General features: G+C 32.6%; 1 protein-coding gene across 1 annotated transcript in view; it reads left to right on the top strand.

Annotated features, from left to right (window-relative positions):
• LOC106468581 (proto-oncogene tyrosine-protein kinase receptor Ret-like) overlaps positions 1 to 16,718 on the top strand; it is a 95,555-nt gene that overhangs the window by 56,043 nt on the left and 22,794 nt on the right. The window contains exons 8-12 of the mRNA XM_022396921.1: positions 6,800 to 7,028; positions 11,450 to 11,476; positions 11,680 to 11,892; positions 12,470 to 12,739; positions 15,849 to 16,114. Of these exons, the coding sequence (XP_022252629.1) occupies positions 6,800 to 7,028; positions 11,450 to 11,476; positions 11,680 to 11,892; positions 12,470 to 12,739; positions 15,849 to 16,114 (1,005 nt within the window). The remainder of the gene's footprint in view (positions 1 to 6,799; positions 7,029 to 11,449; positions 11,477 to 11,679; positions 11,893 to 12,469; positions 12,740 to 15,848; positions 16,115 to 16,718) is intronic.

Genomic DNA, 16,718 nt, shown 5'->3' with positions numbered 1-16,718 from the left:
GAGTTGGCGGTGGGTGGTGATGACTCCCTGCCTTCCCTCTAGTCTTACACTGCTAAATTAGGGACGGCTAGCGCAGATAGCCCTCGTGTAGTTTTGCGCGAAAATTCAAAACAACCAACTTGTCTCAGAATCAATATCAAAGTCACCTGGAAACGAACTTTAATAGTTAATATACATTTATTTGTAAGAGTTGTTTATCAATTAAAAGATAATGTGCACGGATATCATAAGTGTGTTACGTGTTAAATAAATGTCAAAAGCCAAACATAAATCTAATAATAACTAACGCGTTTTAACAACGTAAAACTTATCTTTCGAAATAAAGTACATCTGACTGTTAATCTTGTTGAAAAATTTTAAAGATCCTGATACTAAAGTACACGCATAACATAGCTATTACACATATATATAAGTTCACACATTAAAGCAATTTTTCATTTTTTGAACTCACTTTCGAACTTTCCTGAGCCTGACATGGCCTGGTGGTTATGGTACTCGACTCGCAACCCACGGGTTGCGAGTTCGAATCCCGTTACCGAACATGCTCGGGGCGTTATAATATGATGGTCAATCTCACTTTTCGTTGGTAAAAAGTAGTCCAAGAGTTTATAATGGTGATGTTGACAAGTTGCATTCTTTCTAGTCTATTTCTTCAAAATTAGGGACGGCTTGTATAGATAGCCTTCGAGTAGCTTTGCGCGAAATTTCAAAAACAAACGAACGAAGTTTGCTAGACAAGAAACATGTTTAGGGTAAATATAGCGCAAATCGTTTTTTCTTCTTCTTGCAAGAGTAAAGTTTCGAGGACAAAAACTATTATAAGAGCCTAGAATGCTTTATATCTTGATTTTCTCTTCACCTTGTCATCAATTCTAAGACATACGCAGACCAAAGACACTTTACAACTTCTTGATATATTTTCTCTCTCTTTGATTAGTGATAATGAGAAAAACAAAAAATTACGGGACCAGAAATTGACTTGTATTAATTTTCGTTTCTTGGGAAAAAGAAAAGACATGGGAATACTGTAAAATGTTCTTGAGTTTTTTGTTTACTTATGTTTATGATTAGAGCAGAGTAAGCAAGTGTAGCTTAACCAGATAATTTTGTAATATTTTTTTCCAGTCGATTAAAGATACAAAACGAACAAATAAAATCGAGAAACCAGTGATTTGTTTCTCTTTGCTTTGTTGAGGATCCCATGAGAAACATAGATGGGGGGGGGGCAGAGATATTTTGTTGAGGATTTGAAAGAAACTAATATATCTAAGAATAGTATATTAGAACGTTTTATTTACATTCCTTTACTTTATTGGGGTGGTTAGGGCACTTGACTCGCAATCTGAGGGTCGCGGATTCGAATCCTCGTCACACCAAACGAGCTCGCCCTTTCAGCCGTGAAGGCGTTATAATGTTACTGTCAATCCCACTATTCGTTTGTAAAAAGGTAGCCCAAGAGTTGTCGGTGACGACTAGCTGCCTTTCCTCTGATCTTTTACTGCTAAATTAGGAACGGCTAGCGCAGATAGCCCTCGTGTAGCTTTGCGAAAAATTCAAAACAAATTTAGTTTATTGAGAACTCCAGGAAACCAAGTAAATGTGAGACATCAAGATTCATTATTCATATGTCTCTTTCTACTTTTTTTTTCAACTACACATGGAAGACCGGAAAGTTTTTTCTTTCTAATTTGTTGATGAGGTCAAACGTGGCATAGAGGTTATTGTGCCCGGACTATGATTCAAAGATTGATGGTTTAGGACCCGTTGCTTCAAAAACGCGCAACGCACATTGGGGCTGTGGGTGCGCTATAATAGTGATAGTCAAATCCTACTATTAGCTCAATTAGTAGTAGCCCAAATGTTGGTAATGGGTGCTGATGACCAGCTGCCTCACCTCGTCTATCGATTAAAAATCATGGACGGCTGTGCACAAAAAGCTTGCGTAGCTTTATCGAAATTGTGAAACATACAGGCTGTTGTGAGAATCAGAAATAAACAGACATAGAAAAAGTATATCACTTGTTTGCTTGGTTCTTTCTCTACTTTGTTAAGGAGTCAAAGTGATTACGTAGTATTTTACTTTTTTCTTTCTACTTTGTAAATCCTTGTTGCTGTGTTGTTGTTTGTTTGTTTTTTACTTTGTTATAAGTTTAAGAAGATCAAGCAAATGTAGAACACTCATTTTTCTGTTAACGTTTTATCTTAGTTGACAATTCATGCGACTTTGGGAAACCAGAGCTCTTAATAATTTGTTTTCTCTTCATTCGTCGGATGAGCTAATACAAAAACAAGTTCACTTACAATAACTCCTGTTATTATTGTTTTTTCCAATATATTAACGATTCGAAAAAACATTAGGTACTATGTGGTATGCAGATCGCATCATGATAAAATAGGGATCTAATATTCACTACTGCTACTTCTCAAACTTGGTCTCCTAAAAAAACAAAAACACTATACCTTATATAAAAAACAACAGAATTAAAATATGTCACATGATAATGAGACAAGAAATTTTTGCTGTTCTAAATAAAGATGAATAATAATATTGCTTCTACTTACCCCTCTCCTCAAAGAAAAATAAAAAATACACTCCTGCAAACATTATCTTTTTATTAATGCCTGAGATCTTTGTATAGAACGTAAAATTCTGATACACGAGTGCTGCTATGGTGACGAGTTTAACGAGATGTATGAAGTGAGTCATTTCTCTTCTGGTGGATTACACTGAACTTCGAAAGTTATATAAATATGTAAAATTTGTACTTAGAGAAAGCTTGTAGAGATTGGATATTAAATGTTGTCATGGTTAGTAACCTATAAGATCACGTTAGTCTAATTAATAATAAGCTACTAATTCTATTACTACATACTATCTAGTTTATATCCCACGTTTCGGCTGCTGATTTGCTGTCGTCTTTAGGGGATTTCTGAGAAGAACTGGTTTCTGTTTAGGCAATGGTCGGGATTCGATCCGCTGATGAAAAGTATGATGTGTTATCCACTCATGAGGGATTTCCTTCAGTAGTACTTGAATCAATATCTTATTTCAATTATTTCAACAAGTTATCCAAGTTTTGATGACTTCTATGCTATATTGACTGTGTGATCAGTTAGGTGTGTAGTTAGTATCCAGCTTTTTCTATATTATTTCATTCTGTTGTGTGGTTGTATGTTCTTCTCTGACATGATGGGTTATTGCAGATAAATTGATATTTTAGAGTCTTACATATATGTTATGCTTCTGAATTCCAGCTTTCGTTCTTATGTTTTGCAATATATTGTAATCACTATTCACAAGGAATTTTGCAAATGATGTTTTTTATTCTCTCCATAGGTCTCTTGTTGGTTTGGTATTAACTACAATCGTATTGTGTTGTGGTTTTTGAATACATTGCTGACTTTTTTACTGTTTACATATCTTTTGTACTTTTAAGAGAGATCTTTGACAGACGGGAAAATGGCTGAGTGTTGTAATTTTCTTTCTGCTCATTCTTGGTTTTTATTTTTATTTTCTTCCTTAGCAAGTATTCAGGGAATACAGTGTCAAACGGGTTGTTCTCTTGCTTCTTAGCATCTTCTGTATTACAAATATTGCTTTTTCCGGACACCAGGGGCAGCTTATGGCATCCGTGTTTACAATACTATGGGTAGTTCGATTTACAATCGAGGTATTTTTCAGTGTCTTTTCGTTTATTGTAAATTTCTGTGGTATATATTTAAATAACCATCATGTCTATAAATATAATTTTGTAATATTCTGCTTTTTCCATTATGAATTATACCTTAGGATGCTTACTGTACAGGTGCTTCAAGAATTCTGTAATATTTTCTAGAGTACGTGGCCGTATTACAAATACAACGTCAAAATACTTCAGCCAAATACCGGGACTAGAACGGTTGTTTGGGTGATGTGATCTCCTAAACGTTCCATGTATAGGTTACTGGGTACCGGTGATTGGGGTGAGTCCTTGACTAGGCCTTATTGCATTTTTATAGTATGTTTCCTTCATTATTCATGTTGGAAGTAAGTTATATTGATGTTTATATTGAGAGTTCTATCATTTTCAAGCTGTTGGCAGAGTGTGTACAGTGTTTTAAGGGCTTGTTCAATAGTGAAATGGTTGGATACATCGAATCTGATCATTGTGTATTGTGAGATTATCGCTATTATTATTATTATATCCTCTAAAAGGTGAAGCGGATTATTTTATTTGTTGATGGCAATAGTATTTCTTTAAAATATTTAGCTAAATGTTGGCATATTAAATCAGTTTTCTGTGGCGTAGAGGGTAGCCTTGCTTGCGAATTTTAGGTAGTCCACAAATGTGTGTGTGTTGATGCTGTTGTATAGTGTTAGTTATTTGATTCTTTCTCCTCCATTTCCTTCTGATTTTTTTTGAGGAATTTATATTCTCTGTGTTGAAGGTGGGGTTAGACGTGATCTTCTTGTAGTGGCCATTGTTAGAGTGGTATTACCTTTGTCTGCTGTTCGAAATGTTATGGTGTTCTCTTCTTGAAGTTCCAAAGGGCAGCTTTTCTGTTAGAATGGTACTGTATTAGAGTTTACATTTCATGGCTTTCTGGACTGACGACTTTATTTCGCTTTTGAATCCGGCATTTCCTTTTTCTTTTTTGTTTGGAGCAACATCTGGAGTGGATACTTTGTTAGGGTAAAGTTTAGTCCTTTCGTTAGTATAATTTTATTCTTGCTCTGTTAATGGTCGTTTACTTAAGCATATAAATGTACGCTTTGTTAGAAGGTTCCTTATTTTTAAAATCTAATTGTGTGTGTTTGTTGATATGAGGTTTGGATAGCTGGACGTATCTTGATAAAGTGTGTATTGTGTGTTGTATCTGTTTTCTGATATGGACCGTTAGTACTACTACTACTACTACTACTACAAAACAGTAAATAAGTAATAATTAGATTATATAACCGTATGGATTACTTATCATCACAACAATTTAAAATGGGATTAGCATTAATTGCCTATTTTTACTTCTGTTGTAGATTTTTTTACTACATCTACAGCTGTGATATTCTTGTCAGTTTATACATGTATTTGAATGAAGGTATTTATTAGCTGAATTAAGGTTTACTTTTTTACAATTTTTGAAACATTAAACTATATTTGACATGATGCCGAAGATTGCAAAGCTTGCATGCTGTGGCTTAGCTTTTACTCTTTCAAAACTTATGTTTGTTTGTTATTGTGAAACATAAGGCTACACAATGGGCATCTGTGATGTGCCCGCCATGGATATCAAAAGCCGGTTTTTAGCGTTATAAGCCTTCAGACTTACCACTGAGCCACTGATGTGTTGTGGGGTGAGAGGTGAAGGGGAGTATTTCGAAACTAACTTTACTTTTGATGGATTTCCAATGTGATTCTGGTTATGTAGGTTGCAATGAAATACCACAATTATCTTTGGTAGTACTTAGTTTCTCTGTGATATATGGAGATAATTTTATCCAAACCATTTGAAAGAAAAAATAGACCAAACATTGCGTAAAGCAAAACTTTTATATATTATTTTAAGTTTTGCTTAGGTTCTCTCGAACAACCATCACTTTTTTGAGTGCAATTACTTCCAATCTTCACTTCATTGTTTCATTAGAAAAAACATAGTAGTAGTAGTAGTTTTAAGCTGGTTAGAGACTTTTAAGTATGGTAAAATGAAGGACGGAGTGCCATTAGTAACATTGCCATTTAGTCGAAAAGACTGTAGTAAGACAAGAATCTCATAATAATGATTTGAGGATGTGACGGATTTATTATTATATATTTATTTCAATATCGATGTTTGTTTAGATTAATTTATAAATGTGCATAACTTAAACTGTTAAACCTGTATTGTGAAACTCCAGCCTGTTCTCTAAAATTGTAGAAGATTCTCGAGTGTAAGAACCAAAAATATATGTAAATGCTAGTGTTAGCGCCAGTATTGTTCCTTAAAACTGAAATTTCGAGAAACTCTCCACACGCGTATAAATATAACCAACGCGCCAAAAAAACAGTATCTGTTCTTGGTTTGCTATAGTTCGTATACTATAAACCTCGAAGGCTATGATTGTGATTAACGCTTATTAATTGGAAAACTTGTACGAAAACATTATCTAACGCCACCGGTAGGAAAAATCGGCGTGTGATCAGTGAATTTCACAGAGCTAGATAGCTCCTTATTAAGTGAATTGTATCTACATCAACTCAAAATTAACTCGCTCATCGTGAACCCTCGATAAGACATCAAGGAAGTTCCAGACTAGAAAGAAGACTGTATATTGCTTGTAAGTTTGTAAAACTGTTGTAATAACTGTTATTGTAAATTCTATTGTTGTTTATATATTAAAACATATTTGTATTAAAAAGGAAACTGTGTGATTCAATCTTGTTGGCAAATATAATAAATTGGATACATATCGGCATTTATTTAACTACTGAATTTAAATTATCATTTAGCTCGGTTTCAGATCATTCGAAATTGTAATACGTAACAAGGAAAAATATAATTGTTGTTAACAAAATAAAATACCACATAAACAAAACTAATTAAGCTTAGTTAGTTTTATAATTCACGAAGCTGTTTGTTACAATACAATAAACCAGCTGAAGAAGAAATAAAAAACTATTCTTAAACACGTAATAAAAATAATCAAATCCGTCCGTTCTTAGTGAAATTTCCTGTTCGTATACTTGCATGAGAGGTTCCGCATTTCAAGTCAATAATGCAAGATAATTTACTAGCCACAGCTATCATTAAATTGCATGCATTTGATAATTATCTTTAAACGCAGGTCCTGCAGCCGATGCCAGTCAAACCATCTGATCACTGGTCATTTTATTTAACCTCTGAAAAAGAAGATATTTTCGAAGTGACCCCTAGAACAGGGATTATTTACGTGGCTGACACGAAACACTTGAACATTCTAGAAGAGGAAGAAATTCGACTAAACCTTTCCTGGAATCAAAAAAAGACCAAAGAAAAGAACAGTGTAATAATCTTAATTAATGTTACTGACAAAGGTAAGAGTTATTGGGTTTATTGAAATAACAACTGATGAAAATTCGATTGAGATTTGCATCTCATAGGCTAGAAAGTTGTCTAAAATAAATATTATTATACAAGTTAGTGATCTATATGTATTAAGGAAAGCTGTTTTTCTGTTATTTTTACTTTACAACTTGTTGTGAAGAGTAATCTTAACTATATTTCAGCGACATGTTGGAGGCGCTCAAACTGACTCCCCCCAAATCTTGTTAAATTAGATTAGTAATCGGATAAACGGTTTGGCGGCCATTTCCATTCTTACAATATGACTTTGTTGCCCAATGTGATGTTTAATGCCGCTTGCAGCACGGGTACCTTTGCCAATCGCTCTTATTCGGTAGAACTGTATGTCGAATGACGCACGCCGTCCCGTAGCACCCATGAAGCCAACAAAATAAATTTCACGGGATGGGCGAGTCCATTTTCTAGTTAATTATGTAAACCACTACGTTTTCAGACTTAGTTTATTAGGCCTAACTTGATTTTAAATAAGTATGTCAAACTATAAATATTAACGTTACCTAATCTTCTTATCATTGGCTAATTTGAATTCTAACAAAATATTTCATTTTCGATCATTCATGATTATTGTTGTAAAATTACTTTATTAATGTTTATTAAAATTCTTCTTCTTTTTCTTATCACCATAATTGTGAGTTTTAACGAGAGAAAAAAAAACAAAAAAAAACGAGAAGCCAAATCTATTTGTGGATTTGCTATAAGACTTTGAGTGAAATCGATTTTGGAAGATTCCGCCTCTCATCAGTGATTCGAAAAAAAAAAGGCAAATTAAAGAAAAAAAGAGCATCTGTTAAAACTTTTCAGTATATTTTTGTTATACCAAAGCTTTTGTTGCAACAATATCCAAGAGCGACTACAATGGTTTTTGTAATCCGTATAGATGTATGTAGTTCATGAACCTATTGATTATAATATATAATAAAGGTTGTCTACTTTTTTGATCATTAAAGAAATTATGATTTGTAACTAAATTAATCAGAGACATTTGGTATAATTCTAATTGTCTTTCGTTTATAACATATCCAAAGCATTAGGAAAATCCATTTGAAATATTTTACTGAACAATATAAAAACTACTTTGAGATAGATAGCACTCTAAATTATATTTTTTATATTCATACATTTGTCGTTTTATGAACCTTAAAAAGGTTTGTTTTAAAACTTATTACTATTTAACTCAGCTTCTACATTTCATCATAAACACAAAAAAGGCAAAGTTAAAAAGCAGAATAAACCTAATAAAACATATTTTCTTTCAGTTGGTTAGTTTATAGCTGTTGTGTGCATCTATATGCAAATCAAATGTGTAGTTTCATTGTATTACCTCGGCAAGCCTGGGGGGGGGGGGTACAACACTAAAAATCGGGTTTTATATAGCTTTGTGCTTAACACTAAAAACAAAACAAAAAACAATTAGTAATATCTCCCGCTTACTATCGCATGCATTGTGAAAAATAGTATTCGATACTACATTTTTTATAGCAAATAGTATTTGTGTACAGTATATCATAATGTTTCAATATTTGATATTTAAATATAAAACTGGCTATTCTATATTTTTTCTCAGCTTTTTTTGCTTCTGATCATTTTCGTTATTTTGACGTTTCTAAGTAATTATTTTTTAAATTACTATAGTTTGATGTAATGATATAATTTACTTTATGTTTATGCGTTTTCTGCAATTTATAGGTGCGTAAATATACTTAAATATGTATATTTGGGTTATCTAGGCTTCTGTTACGAAAGATAAACAAATTCATATTATTCATCTGAATATTGTTTTACTTTTGTACATATCTTACATGATAATCATCACTCATTATCAGAAGCAGGAGAACAATTGAATATCAGATATCAACAATTGTTATTGTGTGTACGCCTTTTCCAAGCTGGCGAAGCATGATTATAATAAAACATTAGCATTAGACCTATTATATTATTAATATTACATTCTTATTTTAGTCCCTTCGGGATTTTAAAGAATTAGAAAAATGTATAATAACAGTATTTCAATCACACCTCATTCATCATATCTATTGCCAAGCCGGACTGAAGAGCTCAGAACTGAGAGAAACGCGTCGTCCGGCAACAGATATGACGAATATAGTGTGGCTGAAATACTAATTATCATACAATCTTCCAATTCTCCAAAATCCTTAAGGGAATATATTAAGAATGTAGTGATAAAAATATAATATACTTAACACAATGTCTTTTAACACTAATTACTGAAATGCATTTGTCAGTTTTCGTTGATATTCTTTCTCACATGAATGTTAAAGTAAATATTTATTTTCACACACAACTAGATGCTAGTATCTCACTGCTACAGTACAAATTGACTAGCTTCTTAATAACTTCTGACTATCGAATTGAAAAAAACAACAAAAATCGACTGCACTCAGTAAACCCAGAAAGAATTGTGTCGAAAATGAACTTTTGGTCTAATCAGACTCCTAGTGTGGTATCCTACAATCCTAAAATAATTGTGTCAGTGATAATTCTCATTACACACTCATAGGGAGATAAGATTCCAGCTCAAGCTAAACCATACTTCTGTATACAAACCCCCTGGATTTAACACATAACATAGAATGGGAGGCGCTAAAGAAAAATGGCCAGGCGAATACAAACTTTCCTAAATGAACAATGTGGTATGTTACCTTAGCCTGATGCAGTGATTCAAACCATTTCATGATTAACTAGATCTTGTTTACAATGGCATCAACAAAACGTAGCATACCTGTGTGAAAAGGTTTGAAAAAAATATTTCTAACTATACTTGAACAAACATATGTTCTTATTCTAGCATTTTTCAACTGTCACCACTTTATTTCAGAACTTTCCTCGGCTCAGGGATTACAAATTAACATTAAAACCGAATTTAAGTGTCTAACAATGTAATCCTTATTTTCACAACCGTTTCCTTAGATGGCATACAAGATGTCATGACATTTACATGTAGGTCACACACATTAATTTCATGAAAGGAATTGGATTTAACAGCCAACAAAACAAGCTAAAACAGCCCAAAATCAGATCGCAATAAAATGAAATATATAAACAAGATTCAACTTAAAACTTAGGCACTGTCAGTAGAATAGAACTCATATTTTGGTTACATAATAAAATAAAAAAATATTATAATGTACTCACTAAAAAGAGATTTTGAGCGTAGTTTGATGACACTGTAACCTAGTTTAATTTCAGCCTATGATCATTTTCAGTTGGAACATTTAAATGATATTTTTTCGGTTTTCTTTTGATTGTAATCCACAGTATGTCTGAGTTACTTTGAGTTTAGTTTGAATTGTATTCCCGACTTTGATTCATAAAACTAAAAAGTGCATGGATAAAAGGGATTTCAAATTGTGGGCATTACTAATCTATATATTTTTTGCTTAAATACAACAGTGTTTCTTAAACATTGTATATCTTTGACCATAGGATTTAATTATTTTTTCTTTTATATTTTCTTTTATCTTTTATGTACTTAAGAAGAGTTATTTTGCTTTTTCACATTAACAAGAATTTCGCCTTTAATATTCTTTTATGCAAGTATAATTTTACAAAGCTTTGCTATTTTCGTTTTGTAACTTTTTGAGGTGTAAAGTGTTTTATGATATTTTTTTATAGCTGTTGTTTTTATGTGTTAACAAAACCCATACAACGATAAGCTAAACATTTCACTTTCGGGAAATTTGTAACTTTCATCAATGTGTCAGGTAAGTCGATTATAGAGAACGATGAATTGAAAAGACGATCATTAGATTTACCTGGATAGCTGAACCACACTGTACTCTTTTTGGAATGAAAGAGCATAAAAAGCTACAAAAGCGAGCTTTTTCATTATAGTGGTATTTTTGCTTGAGCAAAAAATGCATCCATCCTCGACATCCACAACAAAATATAAACTATGATTGTAAAAACTTAAAATGACTATTAGATTTTACATTATTTATTTTAATGTATAATTTGTTTGCTTTTGTCAAAGTTACTGAACAAGTATTTTGTATAATCGTTAACAAATACTTGTTTTTTGCATGCTGTATTAGAAATTCCTCTATGACAGAATAAAAGGAAACCCACCAGAGTGGTTTCGATTATGATTTGATTTGTTTGTTACTCTGGTTCTTTTAGTCTTCTCTATTATTTTTAATTTAGAAAAATTGGATTAAATTGGCAGACGAGAAGCAAATAAACTTTCGGCTGATTATTCTTGGAAAAATAATAAAACAATTTAAAACTATAATTAGTACATTTTATGTTACTAGAAAATTGAGTTATACCGTTGCCAAATCTAAAACTAAAAACTCAACTAATCTACTTCAGTTTTGAGTCGTGAGACTAAATACTTTTTATCTTTTTGTCACAGGTCAGAAGCACAAGTTCAACGATTGCGGTAAGTTCAAGATGGACAAAAACCTAAAGTTGCCTTTTAAGTAGTTCTTTTTTTAAACCAATATCATTATATTAATATATTGTATGGCTTTTCTAAAACGAACTTGTCTTTACATAATGATCTTAGAAAATATTAATTACACAACTCTCACTTTTATAACATAAAATCTGTGTGATAGATGCTTTTTCTCTGGTACTCAACAGACTTTTGTGCGAAAAATGGTGAAAAGGATATGTGCCTCGCCTCTTGTGGAATAGGAACCGCTAGAGGTCAATGCTTATGGCGAGAAAATCACTATGGATCCTCTCCAACCACTATGTATGCTACGTGCAGTCCTGATCTAAACATCTGCCCAGATGGTATCTGCGACGAATTGGAAAAAATTAATAATCATATTTGTCCGCAAGACTGTTCTGGTTGGTACTTATGTTGTAATATTTTCGAAACCTTTTAGGAATTAAAGTATTTTTAGTCAGTACTCACAAATTCTTTAGCACGATTTTATGTAATACTCTGTACTCGTAGAACAAGTATTAATATACTCCTTCTGAACAGGTAAATGAGTTATTCTGAATAAAAAATACCAATACCAGTTGTCTGAATTTTCAAATTATCAAACACTTTTGAATAGTTACTGGTTTTAATAAAACCTTCTGGTATTAGTTTGGAGAAATGATATAATCTAAATACATTTGCATTTACAATGAAGTCCACAACGAGTCTCTGATGACTAATCAACAACATATTCTATATTTACATTAAGCTAATCTGTGATTTTAATTACCGTAAAGGATGTATTTAATGCATTATAGTGCCACTTTTCTCATGTTAAATTAAAGTTTATAACCGCTTTATATAGGTTGTATACATTACAAATTAATTGTACTGAAATATTTTTGAGGTTATAAATTCTATTAATTATAGAAACTACAGTTTCTCTAAACTTTCATAACAATCTGAACTTTCAGCTTTTTGGATTTCTTTTCTTTAAAGAAAATCTTGAAGGAGGTTTTGCTTTATCGAACAACAATAAAACTGGTATTGAGACGGCAGTTGGTACTTGCACTTGCTTAACTCCGGAGATCTGCTCATGCTGGCCTGACAGAGAAATCAAGGACAGTAAAATAACAAACGGAAGTAGATTTTTGAAATCAAGTGATCATATTCGTCAACAAAAACAAGATATCTCGTCAAAGGAAGCGGATACATCAAATGATGTTGGAACGGAAATGGAAAACCAAGACAATAGTTATTTTGTGTCTGGTTTGTACTACATTAATTATATTTTAGAGTAGAATATAAACTAATATCAAAGATATCCATCCTTAAGACCACTCCATTGAAATGACTAAACTTAACAACTACCATGATAATAACCATCGTGGAACGACTACTCACCTCAACGTTTGCTGGATTAGTTTTTAAAATATGAAATTATTATGTTATTAAACTAATATCAAAGATATCCATCCTTAAGACCAATCCATTGAAATGACTAAACTTAACAACTACCGTGATAATAACCATCGTGGAACGACTACTCACCTCAACGTTTGCTGAATTAGTTTTTAAAATATGAAATTATTATGTTATTAAACTAATATCAAAGATATCCATCCTTAAGACCAATCCATTGAAATGACTAAACTTAACAACTACCGTGATATGAAATTTTCATGCTATTAACTTTTTTGTTTCACATATCTGTAGTTTTACGTATGTGATATTTATTGCCATGAACAGCATAGTTTAAATATATCCCGTGACCAGAATTTTGATACGAATGAAACAACGCCCCTATTTTAAGTTTAATAATGTTGTTTCTTACACTGTTATTACAATGTGATTATCAGAAACAAAATAGTTAAATCTTTAAAGACAACAAATGTAAAATGTTACAGCATTTTCTGATGTACTAATGATTAGATCTCATCTTTTCATTCTGTCATTCCTCTTCTTAACCTAATAGATTAATAAAGTCTTCTCTTTTGCAGTAATTTTTTTGTGTATGACACATTTTAAGTGAGTATTTATTTATATTAAATACTTCATTCAGAAATCTTTAGTTCAAAAAATACAACAGTTCCACTGAAATACCAATATAAACCCAAAATTAAATAATACAAAATAAACAGCATTCTACAGCTTGCTTATGTTTTTTTATTTCAGAGCTCCTTGTCTATTAAGTACTTAATTTTTACTTTATTGTTTAATTATCATGATATGTAAGTATACTTCTTCCCCATCAGAAGGTTAAGTACGTTATATTGAAATGACTTTTGAACCTCATCACGTTATTAAAGTCTATGTTGCCACGTCCTATCATGCTTTATCTGACGACCGTGCATCTCGACAGTAGCTTTGCAGTCTATTTTCCTTTGCAAAGGGATCCGCCATAAGGCTATCATGTCTACTCTTCTCTGCAGGCTGACCATAATCCGTGTAGTGTACGAGTAGGACGATTTCCAAGCACTTGTTTCAATAATCCTATCGTACAGAAATCCATAAGCTTTGCATATGATGGCTTGACTGGTACGTCTTCGTATGGAATAACATGAATACTTGTTTCAGTCTCCAATTTCTTGAGGAATGCAATGGTTGGATGAGAGGAGTGACTGGAAACGTTATCTTGGTGAGCCGATACTTTGTTTGCCTCGTTTCCAGAAAGAGATCCTTTTTCGATTATATTGTATTCCGTTGCCGAGGGCACATGGGCAGAATTTGCCACTGACATTTGTGTTCGTGTATTTTAACCTGTTGTAAGACGTCTCCCTTTGATTACCACAGTTAGGGTACACCTTGTTGTAGGTCTCATTCTGGATGGTCATGGTATCGCAGGTGATCATATTCCTTTCCTTTCCAAGGTAATTAAGTACGAAGGGTATCCCAGATTTGGAAATTCTAAGTCCACAATCGGATCTCATCTTTATGATCTGAGTTTCAATGGCACCACATCACCTATAGAACACCAAACAATGTCAAAATGTAGTTCTTATACATTCCGCACAATCGATAATTTAAATCAACTGTGGTAGTTATGCTACTTACTGATTTGTATATTCAAACGTACTCAACTCTGTATGTCATGAACAACTATAGCGTAGGCTAATGTTCTAATAAAAAATAAAGACCTGTCAAACATCTGTAAAATAAAACTTTATATTATTCTAAGTTTAATGTTTGAGCTGTGCCAAGAAATGGCACCAATTTAATAACCTCCTATTTTATTTATTACAGCTGTGTGCAAGTAACACTTCATTTGACTCTAATCTAACCTATATAAAAGCCAGTGTGTGTCACGTGACGCTTGTTTCTTGAAATAGAAGGAGTCATAAAAGTCAAAATGCATTTACTCAGATAGAATAGTTCAAATTCTGTCTGTCCATTACGATTTTAGTAACGGAGATGCAAGGGAGCCGTGAAACCATATAAGTGTAGTGAGTATTGGTATACCAAGCCTAAAGAATTACTGTGGGATCACCTTGCCTGGAGCCAAGTGCATAACATTTATCATGAAAGTAAAAAATATTAACTCAATTTTAAACTAAAATCGTTTCTAATTAAGTTATTTTCTGTTATTTCACCAACGTTTTTAATAAAAATAAACCTCTTTAATCAACGGAGACTCTAAATTAAGAAGTCAACTAATATTTTTCCAGTTTTGTTGTCTGTACATTTTATTTTATACTTTCAGTACTTAGACTAACAACAATAGTAGGTTATATTTTAGTTACTAAGTGACATGACATAAAAGCCATTGTTGTTACCAAAACGTATTGGCTTTATATTAGAAGTTGTTAATCTAATTTATTTTTGTCAGTTATTATTCTATGCATACGCCACGAATTCATTTCTTGAATGATCTTAATTTTGATTGTGTCACAAAGGAATTTACCGACGTTTGACTTCCTCGATTGCACTTTTCTGCCTCTTTGTTGGCCATGCTTGATTTCGCAAAATTTATTTATTTCAGTTAGCTATGGAATATGAGGCTATGGACTTACCTCGTCATTTCTGATGGGCTATAGTCTAGTATATAATAAAATTACTTGTTTAACGAAAGTTTTTAGTAAAATAAAATAAACAATTTATATACAAATGGCTGTGTCAAACTTATTTTCAATGTGATTTTTTATTTTATCAGTGCTTTATGTTCTCTGTGTACAGTATCGGATTTAAATGGGGTACAACCCATGCAATTTCATGAGAGTCTCAATTTTGAATCACCCTACGAAGGGAGCCTCCGGCATCACAGTATTACATAGGGGCCTCGAAGAGTCTAAATCCGGCCCTAGCTGCATAGCATAAGTAGGCAAAGCCGAGAGAAGACTGCAATTATTACATTGTATTGCTTTCATTTTTTCGTCTACAGGAGACGACGATACTACAACCTGTGGAGAAGGATGTATTGCCTTGATCTTCTTGGCTCTTTGCAGCGCTGTTGTTTTATGTGCTCTTCTCATCCTCATTCCACGTGTTAGGAAGTACAGAAAGAATAAAACGAAACATAAGTACGTTGGAAGCCGCATGTCACTTTCCGTGGTTCCTTCTGACTACGTGGACGAACGTTCTTCCTCTATGCACGACCCACAGCAAACGACCAGTGAAACATCTACAGGATCCAGTAGTAAAACTTCAGTGAGTATGAGGCACATTATCAACAGATTAATAATATATATACATATTTCAAGCTTAGTCGGAAATAATATGATAATATAAGTTGATTTACCTATTTTTTAGGTTTGCAATCTAACCTATATAAAAGCCAATGTGTGCCACGTCACGTTACGCTTGATTTCTTGAAATAGAAGGAGTCATAAAAGCCAAAATGCATTTATCCAAATATAATAGGTTGATTACTGTCTGCTCATTACGATTTTAGTGACGAGGGTGGAAGGGGGCCGTTAAACCTTATAAGTATAGTGAGTGTTGCTATGATAAGCCTAAAATAAGACGTAGTGTGAGATTATCTAGCCTAGAGCCAAGTGCATAAAATTTATCATGAAAGCAAAAATATCGATTCAATTTTAAACTTAAATCGATTTTAAATTCAGTTATTTTCTGTTATATTACCAACGTTCGTTTAAAAAAAAACTCTTTAATCAAAGGAGACTCTAAATTAATAAAATCAACAAATATTTTTCCAGTTTTGTTCTCTATACATTTCATATTATACTTTCAGTACTTAGACTAACAACAATATTAGGTTATACTTTTGTTGCTAAGCGACATGCCATAAAAG

Source organism: Limulus polyphemus, unplaced genomic scaffold (genome assembly GCF_000517525.1).
Source record: "Limulus polyphemus unplaced genomic scaffold, Limulus_polyphemus-2.1.2 Scaffold3064, whole genome shotgun sequence".
Classification (NCBI taxonomy): Eukaryota; Metazoa; Arthropoda; class Merostomata; order Xiphosura; family Limulidae; genus Limulus; species Limulus polyphemus.
Note: the sequence above shows the minus strand (reverse complement) of the source record. Positions and strands in the feature narration are given on the sequence as shown.